General features: G+C 35.4%; 4 protein-coding genes, 1 long non-coding RNA gene and 1 pseudogene across 5 annotated transcripts; 4 read left to right on the top strand and 2 right to left on the bottom strand.

The window, feature by feature from the left end:
- The first annotated feature begins 30 nt into the window (after nt 1–30).
- Nucleotides 31–3,585, top strand: LOC103851012 (probable endo-1,3(4)-beta-glucanase ARB_01444). The gene is made up of 2 exons (XM_009127826.3): nt 31–2,458; nt 3,019–3,585. The coding sequence occupies exons 1-2, from the start codon at nt 851–853 to the stop codon at nt 3,415–3,417; spliced, it is 2,007 nt and encodes a 668-aa protein (XP_009126074.2). The 5' UTR covers nt 31–850; the 3' UTR covers nt 3,418–3,585.
- A 255-nt stretch (nt 3,586–3,840) lies between these two features.
- LOC103851011 lies at nt 3,841–6,392 on the top strand (annotated as a pseudogene).
- A 420-nt stretch (nt 6,393–6,812) lies between these two features.
- Nucleotides 6,813–7,421, bottom strand: LOC103851009. The gene is made up of 2 exons (XR_629730.2): nt 7,281–7,421; nt 6,813–7,031 (listed from the first exon to the last, which is right to left on the bottom strand). It is a non-coding gene; the product is annotated as an uncharacterized LOC103851009 (long non-coding RNA).
- Nucleotides 7,031–10,352, top strand: LOC103851010 (isoprenylcysteine alpha-carbonyl methylesterase ICME). The gene is made up of 11 exons (XM_009127825.3): nt 7,031–7,695; nt 8,045–8,121; nt 8,246–8,315; nt 8,455–8,535; nt 8,804–8,878; nt 9,065–9,166; nt 9,253–9,390; nt 9,462–9,527; nt 9,595–9,738; nt 9,821–9,911; nt 10,004–10,352. Exons 1-11 carry the CDS (start codon nt 7,406–7,408, stop codon nt 10,163–10,165), a joined length of 1,296 nt encoding a protein of 431 aa, XP_009126073.2. The 5' UTR covers nt 7,031–7,405; the 3' UTR covers nt 10,166–10,352.
- A 266-nt stretch (nt 10,353–10,618) lies between these two features.
- Nucleotides 10,619–12,382, top strand: LOC103851008 (zinc finger protein CONSTANS-LIKE 1). Its single transcript, XM_009127823.3, has one exon. The coding sequence runs from the start codon at nt 11,301–11,303 to the stop codon at nt 12,246–12,248; it is 948 nt and encodes a 315-aa protein (XP_009126071.1). The 5' UTR covers nt 10,619–11,300; the 3' UTR covers nt 12,249–12,382.
- A 2,209-nt stretch (nt 12,383–14,591) lies between these two features.
- On the bottom strand, nt 14,592–24,167 carry LOC103851007 (transcription factor TGA3). The gene has a single exon (XM_033284201.1). The coding sequence runs from the start codon at nt 15,600–15,602 to the stop codon at nt 14,874–14,876; it is 729 nt and encodes a 242-aa protein (XP_033140092.1). The 5' UTR covers nt 15,603–24,167; the 3' UTR covers nt 14,592–14,873.
- Between the last annotated feature and the right edge of the window lie 262 nt (nt 24,168–24,429).

Here is a 24,429-nt window from a genome sequence, read left to right as displayed (position 1 = left end):
GTTAAATTAATAAATAACAACTAGATCTAAATTATCAATTAAGAAATGTGATAGTTATTAATATATAAAATGAAAGCAACATTTATTAAAATATACACATGTGGTATAAAAATAAACAAATAAACGATTTTTATCCATTTCATACTCAATAGGAACCTTAAAATACGACACACAATCCTCTTCATCATTGTAATATGCTTTGCTTGCAACCCCTCTTAATCATTCACTAAGCAAACATCAAGTAAAAAATCTCAGGTATCTCCCAAAATTTGGAATTTTATTAGATAACTAATCCAAACCAAACATTGTAATACCGAGCACATATACGACTGAAGATACTAAAGGTAACATTTTTTTGTTACAAATATAAATAACATTTCTTCAAACTACTGCCTATCAAAACCACATTCATTGATGTGAATTTTTGGTTCATTTCGGCATCTATCAATCAGTATATTCTGTAGGATTAGCATCTAGCAAGACTCTCCTGCACGTTCCCAAAACCTTAGCTTGTAAAACTAACTTTGTTCATCTAAGCCAACTTGTAACTGGAAGTAATCTAGTCTTATAATTTTACAAAGTCTCCTCTATATTTTTCTTCTAAAAAAACAAACCTTATGAGTCAAGACCGTGTCATTATTAATTAAATAACCCATGTTGTTGTTTGGTAATCCAATTTCCAAATCCCTCATTTATCTCTTTCTCTCTCTCTCTCCTATTGACTAGTGAGGCGAAAAGTCAAAAGTCTTTCTCACTAAACCCTTTAAAAACCCCCCCAAGAGCAAACCTTAATCACCACCAGAACCACCACTCCTCCTAGGCTCCTACAACATCTCTGCTTCTTCAAGAAATGGATTCCTCGAACGCTCCTTATCTCTTCCCAAGATCCGACTCAACCGTGTTACCCGACCCATCTCGCTTCTTCAGCCACGAACTCCTCTCCTCCCCTCTCCCTACAAACTCATTCTTCCAAAACTTCACCCTCAAAAACGGCGACCAACCCGAAAACTTCCACCCTTACCTCATCAAAACCTCCCCTTCGTCTCTCTCCATCTCATACCCATCTCTCACTCACAACCCCGCTGTCGTCTACAAAGCCTTCACCTCCGACATCACCATCACCGGGTCGGATGGACCCGACCCGCACTCAAGAAAAACACACTTAATCTCTTCCTTCAGCGACCTCGGCGTCACTCTAGACTTCCTTTCCTCCAACCTCAGATTCTTCCTCGTCAGAGGAAGCCCCTTCGTCACCTGCTCCGTCTCCAACAACTCCTCCATCACAATCTCAACAACCCACGCGGTTTCATCCTTCTCCGGTAACAGGTCATCAACCAAGTACACCGTAAAGCTCAACAACAACCAGACATGGCTCATATACTCCTCCTCCCCGATCAACCTGGTCAAAACCGGTTCCGAAATTAACTCAACCGGTGGATTTTCCGGTATAATCCGGTTCGTCGTCTTACCGGATTCAAATCAAGACTCCGAACCAATACTCGACCGGTTCAGCGTCTGTTACCCAGTCTCAGGAGACGCTGACTTCACGAAACCGTTTGAAATGGAGTACACGTGGCAGAAGAGAGGCTACGGAGACCTCCTCATGCTCGCTCACCCTCTCCACCTCAAGCTCTTATCAACCTCATCATCAACCACCGTTCTCGACAACTTCCGTTACAAAAGCCTCGACGGAGATCTTGTAGGCGTCGTAGGAGACACGTGGCTTCTAAAACCAGACGCTATCCCAGTGACGTGGCACTCACTCAAAGGAATCAAAGAAGATCACCACCGCGAGGAGATAATATCGGCCCTCGTCCAAAACGTCGACGCATTGGACTCGTCCGCTGACGTCACGAGCGCGTCGTACTTCTACGGGAAACTAATCGCGCGTGCCGCGAGGTTTGTTTTAATCGCGGAAGAGGTTTGCCACCTCGACGTGATCCCGAAGATTCGAAACTATTTAAAGAGCATGATCGAGCCGTGGCTGGACGGGAGTTTCGGACCGAACGGGTTCCTCTACGATGGCGGTCTGATCACGAAGCTCGGTTCTAGAGACTCGGGAGGAGACTTCGGGTTCGGGATTTACAACGACCACCACTATCATCTAGGTTACTTTCTGTACGCGATCGCTGTGCTCGTTAAAATCGATAACTTGTGGGGCAAGAAATATAGGCCTCAGGTTTATGCTCTGGCGGCGGATTACATGACGCTTGGGAAGAAGAAGGGTTCGAGTTCGGTTTATACGCGTTTGAGATGTTTTGATTTTTTCAAGCTTCATTCATGGGCTGGTGGGTTGACGGAGTTTACTGACGGGAGGAATCAGGAGAGTACTAGTGAGGCTGTTAACGGTTATTACTCTGCTGCTTTGTTGGGGTTGGCGTATGGTGATATAGAGCTGGCGGCGGTTGCTTCGACGGTTTTGGCGTTCGAGATTCACGCCGCGAAGATGTGGTGGCAGGTAACGGATGTTTGAATATCTGAGTAGAATTGAATTGAACTGGATAAGTTGGTTTGAACCGAACGAACCGAGAATTTCGATATGAAAACCTAATTGTGTACTAGTGTCTTCGGTTTTAATTTGGTTTACAATTTTACTGGATCAAACCATCTCTAATATATTTTGATATTTTTCCTTTAAAATAAAATATAGATAAAAAATTTACTAAAATATATTTTTCTAAGATAACAATTTCTCAATAGAAGAAAAATGTTATATCTTCTCCTACATATATAGAGATATAAGAATAATAAATTTATTTTAGAAGAAAAATAAAAATAAATTTGAGTAGTTTTGCCTCTAAATGTTTAATACAGACAAATATATAATGAGTTATTATAAATTTACACTATAAAACAAATAAACCAAAATGAAAATTGAATACTATTCGGTTCAAATTTTCTTTTGGTTAGGATTTGATTGGTTATCTTCGGTTCGATTGAGAAATTGTCTACCAAGTTCGAACTAACCAAAACCATTCCATTTTCTTTACTAATTTTTCTTCTTGGTGGTGGTGGCAGGTGAAAGAAGACGACACTTTGTACCCGAGCGATTTCACGGCGGAGAATCGTGTGGTTGGGGTATTATGGTCGACGAAGAGAGACAGTGGCTTATGGTTCGCGCCAAAAGAATGGAAAGAATGTCGCCTCGGAATCCAGTTATTACCGATACTTCCTGTGTCGGAGATTCTGTTCTCGGATGTGAAATTCGCGAAGCAGCTCGTGGATTGGACTTTGCCTGCGTTGGATAGAGAAGGCGGCGTCGGAGAAGGGTGGAAAGGATTTTTGTATGCTTTGGAAAGTATGTACGACAAAGATGGAGCGATGGAGAAGGTTAAAGGATTGAAAGGGCATGATGATGGGAACTCTCTGAGTAATCTATTGTGGTGGATTCACAGTAGAAACTCTGGTGATGAATGAAAAGATGATGAAGACGTTGCATGTTGGTACGGTGGCCATAGCGGTGGCGGGAAGTATTGTTCCTTCGATTATTATTGTAATCACACTTTGGAGTTGTTCGCTTTTCCGTTAATTAAATACAACAAAATGTAATGCAACTTGATTTATAAAATAAAACTTGGTTTAATCCTGGATAGAGGTCGCAGTCAATATAAAATGTAATGCTTTGAGCTCTGTTTTTCGGAGTTTGCTTGTAAAGGAAGATATATTGAACCCTATTTCAAAGAAACCAAAGATAGAGATATGAACAGTGGAGAGAGCTACTAATATTATTGATGGTTCATCTTGATTTTAAATTCTGCAAAGATTCACATTGTTCAACCCAAAACCTCAGCTGCTTGCTACATCTGGTCACCAGACTGACTTGGTTTTTTTCTATATTGTTGCTCCTCCTTTTGATTTTTTTCTGTTTTCACTTATATAAACGATGGCTAAAAAGAAGCTAGATGTTAGCCTTCCAGTGAAGTGGAAGCTCAAAGGGTCGTCTTCGAGTGTAGCTTTTGGGGTTTCTAAATTTAAAGTGCAGGCTACAAAACAATCCTACTCTAGTTAGTACGTATTGGTTTACGAGTCTGCGCTCATGGGGAAGCTTAAAGGGTTGCTTCTTGGTATTAAATTGTTTTATTCATTTTCAGACACTTTGTTTATATATTGACTCTTGCCTCTTTGTTCTTTTTAAATATTTTCTTCTCTCTTTCCTTATTCTTACCCCAAAATCGCGACAATGGCTGAAAGTTCTGGAGAAGCAAAGGTGTATTTGAGACTTGTCATTGATGAAGAGAAGAACAAGGTTGTTTTGGCTGAGGCCGGTAAAGATTTTCTCGACGTTCTCTTCAGTTTCTTAACACTGCCAATGGGTACAATCGCCAGGTTGTTTAAGAAGCATAATAAAGATCATCCCGTGAGTGTTGGCTGTTTTAACAACCTCTATACAAGTGTTGTGGATATGGGCATTGATAATTTTCAGACCGAAGCCTGTAAGCGGATGCTCCTTTGTCCGAGGAGTGTCAGCGATGTCCAGTGCCAAAGGCTAAAGGTCAACATAAATCCTACGGAGGGCGAGAAGTACTTTAAGTGTCCTAGCTTCTCGCACTGTAGGTTGTGTAGTAACTTTAGCACTACTCGATGTCGATGTGGAAACTTGATGAAGGAAGAGATTCATTATTCACAACTAAAAGTTGCAGATAACATGCAAAATGGAGTATTTATCAGCGGTGGTGGTGCCTCTACTACGTTCATCATAACTGATGACTTGGAAGTGGCAGTTAAGTCCACTGGTCTTGTCTTGGAAAGGCTTAAATCCTTAGGGTGTGCTGATGTTAGTAAGCTCGGGGAGAAGTTTGTTGGTATTGGTTCCAAAGAGGTAATCTCACTCCCTTCTCTCTATGTTTTTTTTAAAGAATGTAAATTAGATTTAAATAAAAAAACTGCTTTACAATGCATGCGGCTCTGTTAAAATTTTAGACTCTAAAAACAAAAAAAAAATTCTACGTTTATTTATTTATTATACTTCTAACAAGAGCCGGTTCTAAGATTTAGTAAGAATTTTAATAGAATTTGTTTTTACAAATTATGTTAGTTTTTTCAAAAAACATTGGGGCCAACCGGCCTTGCCTAACTTGCTTTACTTACCTCACAGTTTGTCTTTGATCTGGATCTACCAGGTCGTGACTTTGCTGCAGTGTGTATTCTCCTCAAATGCTCCCTTGACGGAGACTTTCTTGAACAACGGAAGCCCACAAGGTTTGACAAAGTCTTATGAAACGTCAAGGCCATGTATGGAGGAGAAGAAGGATGAGGCTGAACCAGAGAAGGTTTTAACTATAAACGCAGTCGTTAGGAATCAAGATATGAAGATTTTATTTGTTGAGTGCGGAGAAGATTTTGTTGAGCTTCTCTTGTCATTTCTTGCCGTCTCACTGGAATCTGTATTGGAGATATCTGGAAACAGTATCACTTTTGGTTGCTTAGCAAACTTGTGCAGAAGCTTCAAGGACTTGAGTGTTGTTAATGAAGAAACAAAAGCAGCATCAGCAGATTCCAAAGGTGTCCTCCCTTGTTTTTATAGTTTTCAGGTGCAGTTGCCTGGTATCATCACTCTTGAACCACCGGTTTACTACCGGTTCATATATTCCTTTGTCAACAAACCAGTTCCAATATTTGCCTTGACTAGAGACTCTAATAAGATTACGTATTATCGTAATGACAAACTTGTGCCTGTGACTTTGGTGGATCCAAAATCCCATGGGAACGATCACCAAACCCATTGTTCCGGGTTTTTGAAGAAAGAGACACAGTTCACGGTGTCAGATGATCTGGTCATTACACCGATGAGCTCCTGTTCTACTGTTTGCTTACTTAAGAAGTTGCAGACCAACGCAGAAGATATTGATGTTCAAAAAATCGACATCAGCAAAGCAGAGGTATGTATGTATGCTTAGTTTTCCCGGTTATTTGATTATCTTGCACTTGTTGGAAGAACTTGATGAAAATTCTGTGTTTATGAATCAGGCTGTGGATTTGTTGAGAGCTTCATTGTTGACTTCATGTGCTTTAAGCAGTGCTTTAGGTGATTTTATTGCAAAGAAGCCAAGGAAGGAACCACTTTGTCAGACCCAACTTCGAAGAAGCCAAAGGAAGAAACAAAAAGTCAATGATTGTCAAGCCTCCTAAGTTGATACTAAACCCATTGTCCACCCTTTTTACAAGAGCTACCATGTTTCTCTTGTTTCTTTAATTCGGAAACTTTTTTCTGTTTTCATGCTTTTGACTTTGGACATTTGACGGTCTTAGTTTAATATTAAGTGAGATATATCTTATCATTTCGACTTGAATAACCATTACTGGTAACATAAACAGCAAGACATTAAACATGAAACAAGCTGCTAATCATTTTTGTACAAAACAAAAAAAACTTAATACATGAGAAACACAATGTAGTTGATCTGAAAATACTAAAACCCCTAAAGGCCAAAGTCCAAACCAGGTTTTAAACCATTAGACAAGACATAAAAGACATGTTACAACATCAAGCTTTCCATAGGCACATAAGCCAAGTCTCCCTCTTTTCTCAGTCTTGTTGAACAAATAGACTTTCTATTCTTTAATTAACTAGTAGAAGAATGGAAGAACTCATGAGATAAAAAGCTTAAGTTTCGAGAATCAACAAATCTCCTTCGTCAAATCTAAAGCCTGGGAAGAAATCTAATTTCTGCAAAAGATTTATTTAAAACCTTGAAACCTATTAATAAATTCTGGCTTCATCAACTAAGCAATTTATATTTAAAGATATTAGCATATTATAGTAAATCTATTACTATAAGCTAAAATATATAGAACACGAAGATTTACTAGAATTACGAAAAGAAAAAAACATTATTACTTTGATTGTGGTGTCCATACATGATTATTAGTAATTTACAAATTACGAAAAGAAAAAAAATATTCGTGGGATGTTCTTTCTAGTGGTTGGTGGGCACTGCCACATGAATATCTAGAGCTTCTGAAAGTGATGGGTTCTCTTCTCACACATTCTGAAATATTCGTCATGTCTGGGTCCCACGAGTTTAACCTTTCTGCCAATAGCTACGAAGTCGTCAGTCTACTCCATCCAATCAAAAAATTACTAACAAAAAATAAATTTATTTCCCTAAAAATACAAACGACAAAAGTCTTATGGGGATAATTAGCTTTTTTTGTGTCTATTTACATGATTATATTGGTTTGGTTAGGAGAAGATAATTAATTAACTTGAGTGAATTAAGGAAGGGATCAAAAAACGACACCGTCTCAGTCTTCTCTTGGTTATATGATATAACTATTACCTTCTGGTGAAGGGAGAAACAACAGAGGGCGCAAAGAGTTTGAAAAATTTGCGAGAGAGAGCTTTCACCGAGACGAGCACGAGGAGGAAGAAGACGTATCTGATTCACTAATTCAACGGCGAAAGATGCATCATCCGCCTCTGGAGACTCACCAGCCGGAGCGATGCCGTCCGATGACCTCGACGGTATCGGAGATCGAGGAGGTTATTGACTCCGAGAGAACGACTCTTCTCAACGGCTCCAACGGTTTGTCTTCGCCCGAACCGGTGCGTCGTCGAGTGTCCGGTAAGTCTCCGGCGGACGGAGGATCTCGTCGGATTTGCCGGCAGCCGTCGTTCGGCCGCGACATCGGACACGCGGCGAAGGAGACGTATCTGGTTACTCGTCTTAGCTTCAAGCTTCTTCGATACCTCGGGTACTACTGATCTCGAATTTTCCCCCGTTTTAATGATTGGTTTATAGATGATATTAGCTGGCTCTAACCATTGTGTGCACGGTATCATTAACTTTAGTATATTTTATTATACTTGTATCTGTTGCTTGTTCTGTAATGAATCAATGGAACTCTGTTCTGTCTTATTTGCAAGTTGCGTGAGGTTTAGGAACTTAGGTCTAGTAAGGAAAGCTACCCCCATGTGCTTTTTGATTCCATTCTTGATTTATTGAACGTGTGACAGCTTACTCGTAATGTATGTCTTGTTTTGGTGTTTTTTTTTCTGAGAGAGTTGGGGAAGGATTTATTTAATTTGTTGAGTAATGTTCAGGGTAGGCTATCGATGGATCATGAAGTTACTTGCGCTTACATGTTATGCTATGCTGCTTATGCCTGGCTTTCTTCAAGGTTTGTTTTTTTTTTCTTTTGTTGGAAGGATATGTTTTCTTTAAATTAAGATTTTTTTTTTGTTTTTCCGGGAAACTAGTCTTTTGTATTTCTCATCTCAAGTTTGTTTTTGTGTATTGTGCAGTTGCTTATATGTATTTTTTCTCATCGCAAGTAAGGAGGAGTGTGGTGTATGGAGATCAACCAAGGAATAGGTTTGTGTGTGAATGGACCAGAATCTTACTTTCTCCTTTCACCTTGGCCTAAAGAGTTTTGTTGAATACCTCTGTTCTTATTGTATCACCTATGTCTGAGACTGTTGATGTATTGCATTTATGAATGACGTTTTGGTAGGCTGGATCTGTACTTACCAAGCAACAGCGATGGTATGAAGCCGGTTGTTGTTTTTGTGACTGGTGGAGCTTGGATTATTGGGTGAGTAGCACATTAGAGTTACAGCATTCTCCTATGCATAAGTTTGAAGTTCATTTGTTTTACAATTCTGTAAATGTAGTCTGGTGTAGTAAAATATATATCGTGTCCTAGTTCCTCTCACTGTTATTTTTGATACTTGGGTTAAAAAACGTTAAAGATCCATCGATGTACCCTGCATTCTTATCTCACCCAAGTTTCACTTGAATCTTGCACTAGATTGAGTCGTGTGTTAATGAGTTCATGTTTGCTACTCTTGTGCTGTTTATAGGTACAAAGCCTGGGGCTCGCTCCTAGGAATGCAGCTGGCAGAAAGGGATATCATTGTAGCATGCGTTGACTACAGGTAACTAAAGTACACAATCTAAAACCTAGTGTTCTTTTAAATATATTCCTTACTCTAGATTCTACTAAGGTGGTATATTCCACACAGAACCGAAATTATTATAGCTCTGTTTGGAGCTTTTAGGGACTTGAAAATGTATATTTGTTTCATGCATTTATAAACCAATCCCTTCCTTTTTTGGTCCAGAAACTTTCCTCAGGGAACAATTAGTGATATGGTGACGGATGCTTCTCAAGGAATCTCATTTGTCTGCAATAACATCGCTGCCTTTGGAGGTGACCCCAACAGGTTTCCATCAACTCATTGACTTTAACTTTTATCTAAACCATTAGATCTTCCAACTTGGTCTCGAGTACTGAACTGCGTTTCTGTAGGATCTACCTGATGGGACAATCAGCTGGTGCACACATAGCCGCTTGTGCTCTACTAGAACAAGCTACCAAAGAATCAAAAGGAGAGAGCATCTCTTGGAGGGTTTCCCAAATAAAAGCTTATTTCGGATTATCTGGAGGGTACTATTCCCTAAGTTTTAATGTGCGTTTTAGTAACATATCAATCTGATTATCATTTTGAACTTGAACAGGTACAATCTATACAACTTGGTTGATCACTTCCATAACCGGGGACTGTATCGCTCCATTTTCCTAAGGTAAATTCTAATTTTAACCAAATCCTAAAACGTAGTTTGATTATAATGAACCAACTTCATCTTGTAGCATAATGGAAGGAGAAGAGTCATTTGATAAATTCTCACCAGAAGTAAGATTGAAAGACCCAATTGTTGGTAAAGCTGCGTCTATGTTGCCTCCAATTATGCTTTTCCATGGATCCTCAGATTACTCAATACCATGTGATGCAAGGTACATGATCATTCTCTTGAAGATATACTTTACTAATCAATGCTTTGCTTTTACTTAAACCATCTCTCTTTTTTTTTTGCAGCAAAACTTTTGCAGACGCTCTTCAAGCTGTTGGAGCCAAAGTGGAGCTTATTTTATACAGTGGAAAAACACATACAGATTTGTTTCTTCAGGTAAGGCCACATAAACTATGTAACACGTACGGACACGGATTCAGCTCAGTGGTTGGTAATTGTAATAAATGCATGAGAGTGTTTTGTTGTAGGATCCGTTAAGAGGCGGTAAAGATGAACTCTTTGATGACATAGTCTCTGTGATACACGCCGAGGATGATGACGCGCTGGCCAAAGACTCGTTGGCTCCTCCGAGAAAGCGTCTTGTTCCAGAGTTGTTGCTGAAACTAGCTCGTGAGGTTAGCCCCTTCTGACAGAGAAGCCTCTGTATTTTAAATTTTGTGTTATTCGATTTGTATCTTAAAATATAAATAGAAACTCTCGTTTGTTATGGTGTTGAAGCTTAAAGCTATTACCTTTTAACTCAAAACTCTGCACAATCTAACTTAAAGTGTCAGTTTGATTAGAAACACTAGAATATGTTTAAGATTCAAAATACTCCCTTAGTTTCGATAGATGTTTTAGAAGAAAACATTTGTTTCACAAAGATATATTTTTTATGTTTTCCATGTAGAAATTGTAAATTACTAATTGAGTTTATTGAATTGGTATTGTTTGAAAGTTATTGGAAATTGATAGTTGTAAAATGATGCATTTACAATAGTGAATTAATGTGTTATCTTAACGTGTGAAAACCTTAGAAAATCTGTTGTTAAGGAACGGAGGTAGTATAAGTTTTGTGGATTCAGTCATGTAGGTTTGAACACATATCAATATGATTACTTCCGCAAGTTTGAAAATTTTCTAGGAAAGGCTAAATTGATATTATCCAGTTTTATCATATACTCAAAAGGTGATAGAGAGATGTAACAACTCGCATGGACTCGTGCATGTTTTTATTACTATGAATATAATGGTGATCATATGCAAATTGGATTGTATAAACATACACAGCATAAGGTGATGTTGATATTACCTACCTTATTATTCACCTTTGGACCCACCATTTGCTGCAACTTGTGGCTCATGTTCTTCCCAATCTTTAAGACTTGAAGCCACTTGGTAGATTCTAATTGGCTGCTCGGATCTCCCTCGTTTGCCAAGTCAGCTTGACCGACTTGCATAGGTGATGTTGATAACCAGCTTTACCAAAATAGTAGTGGGATAATACGAAAATAGTTCAGAAGTTGCAACCTAGTTGTCTTCACTTGGTCCTGATGATGGTTGATGAATCCAAAAGCCAATGTCAGCATCTGAGGACTGGACCCAATACACAAACCCTACACAGAAACTCAGCCAGCCACAAGATATTCAAACAACTTTTTAAAGCCACTAACTTCTCGCCACCTGTCTTCCCCTCCAGATTCTATCCTTCATTTGCCTTCTTAGTCTCTGCCTTTCAAAACATAAATCTACCTTATCATCAAACTAACTACATCTGAAGTTATTATGTTGAAACAAGACCGTAACTGGACACAAGTTTGCAACACATGCCGTTCAGCCGCATGCACCGTGTACTGCCGAGCTGATTCTGCCTACTTGTGCGCCACCTGTGATGCTCAAGTTCACGCTGCCAATCTTCTTGCTTCCCGCCACGAACGTGTTCGAGTCTGTGAGGCATGTGAGCGTGCACCAGCTGCCTTCTTCTGCAAGGCAGATGCTGCATCACTATGCATAGCCTGTGACTCACAGATTCATTTAGTAAACCCACTTGCTAGACGCCACCAACGTGTTCCTATTCTGCCAATCTCCTCCATGGCCACTAACCATTCAAGTGAGACAACAGCGATGACAGGTCCAGAGAACATAGTGGTGATGGGACAAGAAGAAGAGGATGAAACAGAGGTGGCTTCTTGGTTGTTGCCTAGTTCAGAGAAAAACAGTGGTAACAATAACAATAGTCTGGACCTTGTTGATTATCAACAAGACTACAACGTACCTCGAAGTAGATATGCTAGAGATGGAGTTGTTCCACTTCAAGTTGAAGAATCAAAGGCCCACATGCACCATGAGCAACACAACTTTCAGTTTGGTTTCACTAATGTGTCCTCAGGATGTCATATGGTCAGTCTTGTGCCAGAGTCAACGACAAGTGACACAACAGTATTATTACATTCACCATCCCCCAAAGCGGCAACAGACCAACTACCTGACCCTTCAACTCAGATACTTAGTCCAGGGGAAAGAGAGGCTAGGGTTATGAGATACAGAGAGAAGAAGAAGACAAGGAAGTTTGAGAAGAGGGTAAGATATGCTTCAAGGAAAGCATATGCAGAGACAAGACCACGGATCAAAGGCCGGTTTGTAAAGAGAGAAGAAGTGGATGCAGAGGCAGACCAAGGTTTCTCCACAATGACAATGTTCAACACAGGATATGGAGTTGTTCCTTCGTTATGATATGATGCGTAAGGCAAAACTAGCTTGCATGCTTGTAAATGTTTTACTTGTTTGAGTTCCTTAGAAGTTATCATCACTGTAACTTTAGTTAAAAACCAAATATGAATACTGTGTTATGTGAAATGATACCACCACATAGAATAGAATATTATCCATCGGTAGATAACGCCCCGACAACCCATCTAAGGATGGTGCGTTAATTTTTTCATTTCAGAAATAAGATGCCAAATATGTATGTTGATACTCCACAGATTCTCTAAATGTACAGAGACGTGAAGACAACCTGAGACATGTGATAATATCATAATAAACTAACCTTGCTTGCTCCTTTTGGACTCCAAACTTTCTTACAACTTGTGGCTCAGGTAACAGTTGGTTGATGACTCTAGGACTCGAAGCCTTAGCCTTACTCAGAGATATACATGGACAGTTACCACAAGGTAAAAGAAGAATATTCAATTATATACATTTTGCCTGAAGCCAGAGGAATAACGTATCTAGTTTACTCAAAAAATGAAAATAGTAAAAGGTGATATGAAAAATAGTAACACCACATGTTATTTTCCGGATCACAACCTCTTGAGAATCTCTGTATCACGTGTGGCAAATACGCCTATGGTAATTCTGTTTTCAGTCGAGTGGTCCATGGAATGATCATCAACTTCGCATATTTATTGTGATTGGTTTGAGTTTGCATTGTGACCTCACTAGTGAGAATTGAGAAATAGGCCAAGAATTTGACCACGATCCACACATCAACACCGTTCAACTTTATGGACCTTACTAAGCAAATGAAAAAGAAAAGCTCATTTAAGCCCGTCTACAAAACCAAGGATCCAATATAGAGAAAAAGTGTCCAAATTAAGTTAGCCTCACGCATCAGCTCATGAAAACATGTTATCCTATACTCCTTCCGTTTCATATTAACTGTTGTTGTAAATAATTTTTTCATTATAAAATAAGTATCGTTTTCAATTTTTAATACAAAATTTATTAATTTTATTCAGCAATTTATTTTTCTATTGGTTGAAATATGATTAAGTGTATAAATAATTGTGTTTTTAAATAGAAAATATACAAAATTAGTTGTTTTCTTAATCTGTATGCACAAACTTAAAACGACAGGGAGTACGGGAGTACTATTTAGGTTTCGGGAATTTACCCTGTTTAGATCCATGCATTATACATTGTTTTTATATTTAAAGGGAACTAGGTAGTACTGGGAATATGAATCATTATCCGCGGGTCCCGCTCCATTTGATTCGCTGCAGAGCGGGTGCGGATTGAGTGATTTGAAAATTTTGGTTCGCGGATGCGGGTGCGGGTTGAGTGACTTTTATGCAGGGCGGGTGCGGGTCAGCCAAAATTCAGTGCGGGTACCCGCCAACCCGCAAAAACTAAAAAATTTTTTTTTTAAAAAAATATTATTTTTAAATGGAAATCTTTTAAAAAATAATTTAATTTTAATTATAAATAGATTAATATTTATTATTTTTAATAAAAATTATTTAAAATATTAAATTTTATTGTTATTTTTAATAAAAATATTTAAATTAATAATTTTTAATATTATTAATATTATCCGCGGGTCTAGCGGATCACCCGCGGGTTTAAGCGGGGCGGGTGCGGATTTCATATTTTCTTCTTGCGGGTCAAGCGGATCAAATTTTTTGAATAAAAAAAATCAGTTTACCCGTGGGTTGGCGGATCAGCGGGGCGGGTTTGACCCGCAACCCAGCTCTAGAGCTAGGGGCGAGAGTTTTTCATCACAATTCTAGCCAAAAAGAAAAAAAAAACTTTATCATAATCGGTAGCGATCAAACATGTTAGGAAAATAATCGAAGGAGTGACATGTTCAAAAACGCGATGGTTATATCGAGTGATAGGCATGCTATTCACCGACGAGATTAAAGGCAATAATGCATGCGCACATATGAGAGGATCACTTTTATTTGATATACGATACGTTAATTTCACAAATCCACTTTCACCTCATATGTTTCAATGCCATGCGAAAAGAATTCGATAAATGATTCTCCTCGAATGATCCTCACGAAGAAACAATATATAATTATCAAAGACCTTTTTGAGTAATTTATTGTTCTTGACATTAATTGGCTACTCTGTCGTCCTGGGTTAGGAGAGTTGGTAGTTCTTGTTTGTCTTTCTTATGCACGTATACTTAAAATATGCATTTCTCTTTTCGACTAATAATTCTTGTCCTTTTCTTTTAGTTTATCGTTTTCAACTTTAAAATTATATCCTAATAATAATTTGTATATCATCTTCTTCAAGTTCAAGAAGATACATCCATCATCTCCAAATGATCTTCTTTTATGTTTATACAAAATCAAGATTATAACATATAGAAGCAATCTTCCAAATCATTATTCATGATCACAAGTAGCTGGAAAAGAAAACTCAAACTTTGGTACGTAGTTAAACCGTTATAAAAGTAACGTTTCAACGGTGCTAGACCTAAGCCTAGCCCAGAGAAAAAAATACATAAAAATCCACTTTGTTCTCGGCTCATAAAGATATATAGGAGCCAGAGTTTTGTGGATACAAAAAAAGGAGATAGATTAATTAGAGGTAGAAACTTAAAGTTCGATCAGAACGAACAACTCATGATGGATGATGAGTCCTTGGATCATTTGTAATACAAGAGAAGTCTTGATCCAACTCATGATCCAATGAAGAAGAGCAGTATCTTCCTTGGATGCTTGTGCTTCCTCCAAGCTTCTTCATGGATGTGATAACTTGACGAAGTTCTACATTTTCCTCTTTAAGCCTCAAGTTCTCTTGAAGAACAAGATCATTGCTATCCGAGGCTTGGTTAAGCTTATCTAAAAGCTGTTGGTTCTCGCTTCTTAGCCAAGCAACCTGAGAGAGAAGCTCATCTAAGTGTCTTTGCTTTCTCATTCTTGACCTTCTTGCTGATTCTCTGTTAGATACCATACGTCTTTGCTTTCTGTCGTTGATGACGAAGATATCTTCAGTTGCTTCATCGGACGTGGTGGAGTTGTTGCCTGGTGATTGTAGATTGAATTCTTGATGAATTTGAGGGTATGGGATAAGATTGAGATTGTTGATATTGGTTGAAGGGTTTAGGTTGTTGTAATAGTGGTTTAAGTGGAAGTAATCTTGTTGTTGCATGCTGTTAAGACTTGAGCTATCATAATTTGGCTGCATGGTCAGTTTCTCTCTCTCTCTCGCTCTCTCACTGATGTTGTTAGAGCTCAACGAGAGTGAGTTAATGGTGGAGATTGAATGAGAAGGAGTGTTTATACAGCAGATAAAGGCATAGAAGTGGACCACATTTTTTTTTGCAAATTGGTGGCTTTCGTGACACATGCTTAAGGGTTTAGCTTTTGAAATAAAATAATTTAGATTATGTCTTCTACGTGTTCAAAAAAAAAAAGATTATGTCTTCTACATGACCCATTGGCATGTTTTGTTCTCCTTAAATTATTGAGAAGACTATTTATTTATTTGCAGGTTGCCATATAAATCTCCAAATATATAAAGTTGATACTAAACATAATGTTTTGTAGGTAATATTAAAGATAAATTACGACATTGATAACTGGTTTCTCATGAATTAAAATGAGTTGTTTCCATTGACAGTATTGTTTATTCATCGATCGGTGATACTTGGGAAGCATGCCTTGTGCTATATCGTAACCATTAAACACCAATCATATCGTATGATCGATTGATGTACCACCTCCATGTGTCATCACACACACCACCTCCATATGATATGATTAGTTTAATAACCAAGTGGCCGGAAAGTTTTTGTAGCCGGTGCAATGCGAGTATAGGAGGGTACCATGGCCATCTAGTGGCATTAAACAGGTGAACATACATGATGCATGATAATGATGTTCGCGCATAATTGAACTGACAAAGGGTTATATATCATGCCCATGCATTATGATGATAATGACAAATGAGGAGTTGGGCACGTTATGTATATATTGTGGATAAAATCAAGTTTGGATCAGTGTTTTGTGCTTACATCAGAGAGAAAATTTATAGTTTCTAGTTGTGGGGTTTCAAAATTATTTGAGTTTAGTCACAATGCTTTTGCTAGCCAACATATAAAGTGGTAATGATGCCAAATAAGTCAATTTATAGAGCTTATAAATATACATATATACATACTTTATTTAATTTCAACATCTACACAACTCACATCTCGCTTCTTCTTTTTCGATGGAAAAAAATAAGAAGATTATCTCTTGGACTCTTGAGATTTGCTTCTCTTCCCTAATAGCATCAATTATTATATGGTTTCCTGCGTAAAATTTTAATAAGAGGTCCTAGATCATATATAAAACAACGTGGTGTTAACTAATTTCTTAGTATCACAAAAGGTAATTACTAATATAATAATTACTAAACTAGAATTTTACCAAGAAATTTAAATATTTGATCCATATTGTTTTTTTTTATTAGAAGGTTTAGGTCGAAACCCATGCATAATCCAAACATGAGATCATAACATTCGTCGCAGGCCCCCCTTGATCTTGCAACCTCTGAACTTTATTTTTCTCAACATGGTTTTAACCTCTGAATTTTATTGTTAATACGTTCCCGCCGAGTTAAACAGTTGTTTACACGTTTACGCGCCTCAAACACAACCATGTCATACTGAACTTCACCCATATATTATACATGTACATTCCATAAACACTAATAAGCCATTGATTGTGCATAATATCTTAACCATTTATAAATGTTAGTGTTTTTTCTCGATAAGGAAAATTCCAGACTAAAGCATATTACTTTATACTCCCTCCATATGTATGTTTTAGGTTTTTTATACTAATTAAAAAAACATATCAAATTATAATTACAAGCATTATTTCTGTTATCAAATATTCTCCACAACTTTTAACCAATAAAATCTTTATAAACACCATTATGTTTTTTGAAATTTGTAATTAATTTATACATTGAAAATGTAAAACATATATCTTTTTGAAACAATTTTTTTCTAAAATATGGATATTTTTGAAACGGAGGGAGTACTACATAGTCTTCAATACTTGCCAAATAACTGATTTTTACACTTATAAAAATACTGTGGAAAATCATTAAAAAATTGCAATAGAATGACTCTCGAACTTTGGTCTTTCAATTTAAGGTAATAAATAATACAGTCACACAGAAGTGGAACGAATCCAGATATCCAGAAAATTTAAGGTATCCGGATACACATGCGGATTCGTCAGATCCGAATTTGGATTCATAAAAATAATTAAAAAAATAAATCTATATTTTTTAAAATATTAAAATTCTAAAAATAATACATAAATTAAATATATATAAATTTTATATATATGTATATAATATTAAAAATTATATATAATATTATAAAATTAATTTTATGTATATATTAATATATCAAGTATAATTATTAATAAGATTAAAAAATTTAAAACCTTTAAAAATTACGGATCTGGATCCGGATATGGACCTAAAAATCAAGATATCCAGATTCGGACTCGGTCTTGACATATCCGAAATTTTATTATCCGTATTTGGATTTGGACGCCCCATGTATTCTATTTTCAACGCCAATCCGGAGCAGATCTCAGATCATATCCGGATTCCGGATAATAAATCTCAGGTCTACAGTCTATAATTGATTTTCTTTTCATTACGTATTTAATCTCATTAAATCAAGTCATCTAGAGAAGATCACGTCTATACAAGAACTTAACTTATAACTCTTCTTTGTATGGTCAAAGAGCATTATTAACAATAACCAAACGAACTCTTTAGTTGCACTAGGAAAGCAAGATATGTGTAGGCAGGGCCGGCTCTGAGATTTTAGGGATCTATAGCTGTATCTACGTAAAAAGATTTTTTTTACAAATGTAGGAATCTAATTTTTTTTTTGAAAATCTATTTATATGTATTTTTAAAAATAAAATTGAGTACCTGCTGCGAATGTTTCACTTAGCATGGTACTTAGCATGGTCATGGCCGACTCTGGCGGTAGGGTTGGTTTGTCGTTTTATAGTGTTCATTACAAAGGCTAAGGCTTCAGCTTCTCACATCACACGTATTATAGAGATCTCTATTTCTAAAAGCAAAGGCTATAATAAGTGTGATGTGAGAAGCTGAAGACTCAACAACACTTGCAAAATGAGTATGGTTTAAGACCAAAATTTTGGCTTAACTAACTAATATAACCGAGTGCATATTTGATCATTTCGTTGTAGAACTGTTTTAACTTTTTATTAACGTCATAGAAAATCATTTGAGGTTGTCCTTTAGTTTCCTGCCATAAATTTGCTAATAAGTAAATTAAAAACTATTCAATAATTGGAAAATGAACAAATCTTCGTTGGTCTCTTTTTTCTTTCTTGTCATTATTATAAATTTAGCATGTATCTTTCTTTAAATAACCAAAAACTTAGGCATGCATGGGTTATTATAATCTAGTGTTAACTAATGTATATGCATATTGATATTGGTCATAGCATTTTGGGTGTTCACAGAAAGTTATATAATACAGTAATAGTAGTTGCTTTTATTCTTTTCCAAAAGTTAATTTCAGGTTCTACTGTTTAGTGATGCATACCTTACCATTTGAGGAAATTATATCCATCAATACTCTTCTTTATTGTGAAATTCACGACACAGTAAACTTTGCCGACTGATTTAAACCCTGAAATTGCATAATTTGCCAAATCTAATGACTATTGAACGAAAGAGAGTGCGACTGTGTTGGTCAAACAAAAGGCAAATACACACACACCATCAAGTCATATCATTCAGACAAAGTCTATTTCTTCTTTATTTCAGCCTCATGTTCTTTTGCACGGTTTGTTCTTCTTCCACAGCCTCAAATCTTTTTTCCCCATCTCTATTTTTTCTTTTACTTTTTTTCTCCAATTTGCTTTTTTTCTTTAGTGTTTCCTTTATCTATTATTCCTTTAATCTTATTTTTATTGGGTCATAAACTATTAAAATGTTTTGAATGTTTCATTGTTTTGGTCCCATCAGTAACACTACCACCTGATATTGGCCTACCTTCAATTTTCTATTCTATTCTTCTTCTTCTTTTTGCTAAAAATCCATTTTCTATTCTTTACCAAAGAATTCCTTATATTGTATTAATTTGTAAAGAAAATTAGAAAAAATCCAAACTGAAATATGATGTAATTAGTAACTACCATGCGACTTTTTGGTATGGAAATATGCTTTTTAGCTAAAACTAAATATGTATATAGACCTACATTTGCCCCAACAAAACACAAAGAAACTAAAAAGTTGTGTGTGTGTTTTTTGGGTGTAAATGTTAAAATTCATACCATTTTTTGAGTTCTACGTTGTTGCAAAGTTGTGTGTTTTGACTGACTGATAAATAGATTTCTTAATTTTTTTAATTCTGACATTCATTAATTGGCCTCTTAAATACCATACGAGAGTTCGAAATTCCATTGATCTTCTTCGTTAAGCAATCATCAATATATATTAATTTATTATTGAAAATGGATGATGTCATAATGGTCCGACTGATTGGTGAATTAAGGATAAGCCAATCACTAAAGCGAAGCCTATTATATCATCACACCTTTTCCGATACATTTTTTAATTCCACGTCTTTTGTTCTTATGAAAACTTTATAATTACATACCCATTTTATACTTGATATTTTTCTGCTCATACCTTTAATCATTCTATCCAATTTCCCAAATGGATAATACTCACAAATATATTTTAATAAATGTTTATATGTGCCTAGCTTCTTTTAATCTCTGCGTTCAGGGTCTGTAAAACCGATCCATATTTTCTCTTCTCTTTTGTTGGAAAAATTGATCCATTTTTATGTTTTATTTTACCAAGAAAACTATAAACACACAATAAAAACAAATTTCTTACTTTATTAGTTAATTAACAATACATAGTTTAATCACGGATACGTAGTCCAGTTTTCTTCTAGTTGATAAAGGCCAAAATAATGTGTCCTTGTAATTAGCTTTTATTAAGGGCTTGCATCCACTATCAGTGCCAATTTGTATCATAATATCATTCTCGTCAGTCATTATCAGAAAGTTATATTATTGTGCTATTAATTTTACAATGACCAGCAAAGAGTAAAAAAGTTCAAACACCTCTTATCATTGCCTAATTATTTTTTTCGGTAATTTATTTTAGGTTTTGAGATCATTTTAGTCTTTTGACGTATTATGTTAATTAGGTTTCGTATCAAAGGCAGATAAATTAATTATTCGATTCCTAACAAAAAAAATTATTCGGAGGGTACGGATACAACAAACTCAGATAGCAACTTGACACATGAAAGTTTAAATACCTAACACAATCACAAGCATTGGTATCCGATTAAGACCAAGTGCGTGCATACACATGCACATATATACATGCATGCACAATGCATCTATGTGTCAATAGATATTGCCATATTGGTTGTTAAATTCCGGCTTATCACAAAATTTTAACTGAAAACAAATTGGTGATAAATCGATTGGTCATAACCTTTTATATATTATTTATGTTCCAGTTAGTTAAATTTCCGATATGGGAGCTTATATTCTTACATTGGTGATGATGACATGAATCATTTATCCTTCTATATGCATTCATGTTCAAGTGCATGCATACATTTTCTTTTCATGCATACAATTTTTGAGGTAAAATGCATCCATACATTATGTTACATTGTAGTTTATAATGAGTCTGGATCCTAGCCAAGTTGTATATGAAATTTTCCTGTGCTACTGATAGATGTATTAATCAATATGAGTTGCAGTGTCTAACTTTTTTCTCACGTTTGGAAATGGTCAAATGATTTTTGATTGGTATGCATTGAAGTTGTATATATAGGGTTTTTTTTACTAACAAGTTGTATATATAGATTGTATTTCTGGTGTTTCAAAAAAAAAAAAAAAAGATTGTATTTCTGATTATTCAAGTATTAGTTTTGTTGTCAATAACATATAACTACTTCGTTTTTAGTAATTTTAGTTACGATTAATAACATTATATTCCACTCTACCATTGACTTCTAAATGTTAAAAAAATAATTACTATTATAATATTTGCTTGAGAGTAGTTGATATGCATTTTGGTCTATAAAGCTTAATATGTCCCTTAAGGAGAAAAGAGAGAATCCTAAGAGACAAGAAGACAAAGTGGGAGAACGTCATGGAAAACTTGAGCTCAAATTTCAATCCCAAAATGATTGAAGTAATAATTATCAAATGAAAATTTTGAAATGGTGTGATGAATTATTTTTTGATGTGTTGTTATTCACCCACCCCAACTAAAATACAATACGTTTTATATTCGTGGTTTTACAAATATCTTGATACACTTCTTTAAACCGCTTTAATTGAAGCAGATCCACACAAATAAATTCCAAAAAAGAAAAAAAATCAAAGATAACAAGAAAATGATTTTTAGATAATATAGAAGATGACCATCAAGACATAAATCAATGAAAGAGTACTCAAGATATAACGAGTTTTTTATAACAGAAATATATCGTCTGATCACTCATGAAATGAACATGCTTCAGAACAGTTAAACACTACTCGTCGTTCATAGTTGAATAGTTTGTTATATATTATTTTCGCAAAGATGCATGACAAGAAGAAGGTCATTTTCAAGTAAATATAGTGAAAATTTGAATGCTTGGCGAATTCTGTCATATTTCAAGTAGAGCTTGCAACAGTAGTCACTTGGCGAATTCAATGCTGCCAAAGTCATCCAACTCAAAGCTTCGAGATGTACTTCTAATTCAGATGCTGGTGAGGTTATTGTTCTCATTTACTTAATCTTCATGTAGTTTTGTTTCCATAATTTGAATATCCAAACATTCTTCAATAAATTTCACCTTAAAAAAAAAAAAAAATATATATATATATATATATATATATATATATATATACGTGGTTGATGTGAACAACTGATGCAAGTGGTTAAAACTTTAGAGTTCATAGAGGAGCTTATATTTCTCAAAAAATTATATTAAATTTACATGTGGAGTATATGTTACATGGAATGAGACAAGGGGCATAATTATTGTATTTGAGGATAGAAAATAGTGTTGAGCCAATTGGGTATCCAAGAGCCAGAAAAAGGATTTTCCATGATCACAAAAAGAAATGAAAATAAAATCGACACTCAATGTTTCAAGTTTGGCTCTTTGGATATGTAGAGTCACTATAGAGAAAGGAGCCGGCCACTCCCATGTGAAAATGACTGTTAACTTTAGTGTTTTTTTTAGCAATCTTAAATGTAATGGGCTTTGGGGTTCATACACAGTGAAGTAGTTAATTGAAAGAACATGGAAATATTAAATAGGCAACTAGAAGTTTAAACATTTTTAAGAGTTCTAATGAAAAACGTTCATTTCCAAATGATTTACCTGATCTAATTCATATCCGACCTTAGATATTGGATCCGTGTTCAAACCTGTTGTAGTAACTTATCCATCTTGAAAATTGGATACACATAGCAATTACGAATGTGTATAATAAGTATAGCCGTCTGTGTACTCTAAATAATTCAATTTTTGGAAATTGCCACAAGAACAAAATAACCAAAATATCAAAAAGTATATGAAACTACTTGAAATATCCAAACTGGAATACAATCTTTATGAGGTTCGGTGAAGATGATTTGTTGAAATTCAAACTTGAGTCGTCAAACTAAGAAGATGAAGAGTAATCAGTCAATAACAATCAATTGAATCATGGAACCAAATGAAGTGGAAAATGATTGAAGCTCGATTTTTCTTTTGCTTTAATAACATATTACTATTTTAAAAAATTCATGGAAGTTAAGAGAAATTGTGATGAAGAAAAATAGAAAAATATCTCTACATACACTCAACTTGATTAAAATGCATTTAGCAAAAAAAAAAAGGACGACGCACTTATGTATTCATATTTATATAATTATATTATGTATTTAGAGTTGTCATTAGCCTCAGGCCCTCAGCCGTTTCTTCGGCCTTCTCATCGAACAATAAACCGATGTTTTTGAGATTCGCCTAGTTTTTTTGGTTAACCTTGTCAGTCTTAGAGCTGATTGTGTTTGTTTAATGGTTGTTTAGCCAAATCTAAGTTATCAAAGAACATTTCTTGTCTCTTCAAAACTTCTTTAGTTGGATATTTTATCGTCGTTTCCGACCATTGCAAACTTGTTGGAATGACCATTTCAAGATTACAAGTGAAGAATATCTATGGATTTTTTACTTTCATCATGTCCCTCTCTTTAACATTTATATTGCTTGTTTTATTGTACTGTTTTTATTGTTCATCTTACATTGGAGTAAACTTTCAGTTATTATTTTTTTTACCGTTAATTAGTTGAACATGGTTTCAGTTGTAATCGGTTAACCATGTTAAGCTTTTATTTTAATATAATCGTATGTTACACAAAAAAGTATTAATATTTATACCAAATGGATTAACCAATTTACACAATGTAACTAAACACAAGCCAAAGTTCATATGCTTTATTGAAAGTTTGGATAGTGATTTTACCGATCCAAAGTCCAACCTAACATCCCATCATCTCTTGGATATCTTTTCAGTGATAGTTTTATATACATGCACAGAGCTATTAAGAAAAGTTTTACTGCTTGTTTTTTTTTGTAACATTTTACTGCTTGTTTAGAGGTTGAAAAAAATGATAAAAACTGACAAAAGCAAGATTGAACATGACAAGATGGAATGCAAAATTTTATAACTTCCATGTAGGTGTGTTCAATCCGGATATCGGTTCGGTTTCGGTTCGGTTTTTTTCGGTTTTTGGTATTTCGGTTAGTAAAATATAACTACCATTCTAAATCCATATTTACTTCGGTTCGGTTCGGTTTATATACCGTCGGTTTTCGGTTTATTCGGTTTTATACCAAAAAACATAATTATTTAGTTTGAGATCATATAAAATGAATTTTAGAGTCATATTGTCAACACAGTCATTTATTAAAAATATATTACATGTTCAAATAAATGAACAAAAGCGTAAAAATGCTTCTACCATCGAATAAAATCATCAAATCTAAACTATTAAAACTGAAGTACAAATTAAAACTAACCCTTAAACTTACACAATATTTACAGCTCAATGCCATTGAATTAATATTAACTATTTTTATAGAAAATTAATCATTATTTATAAAGGGTTA

Source organism: Brassica rapa, chromosome A02 (assembly GCF_000309985.2).
Source record: "Brassica rapa cultivar Chiifu-401-42 chromosome A02, CAAS_Brap_v3.01, whole genome shotgun sequence".
Lineage (NCBI taxonomy): Eukaryota > Viridiplantae > Streptophyta > Magnoliopsida > Brassicales > Brassicaceae > Brassica > Brassica rapa.
The sequence above is the reverse complement of the archived record's forward strand: the minus strand, read 5'-3'. Positions and strand labels throughout refer to the sequence as shown.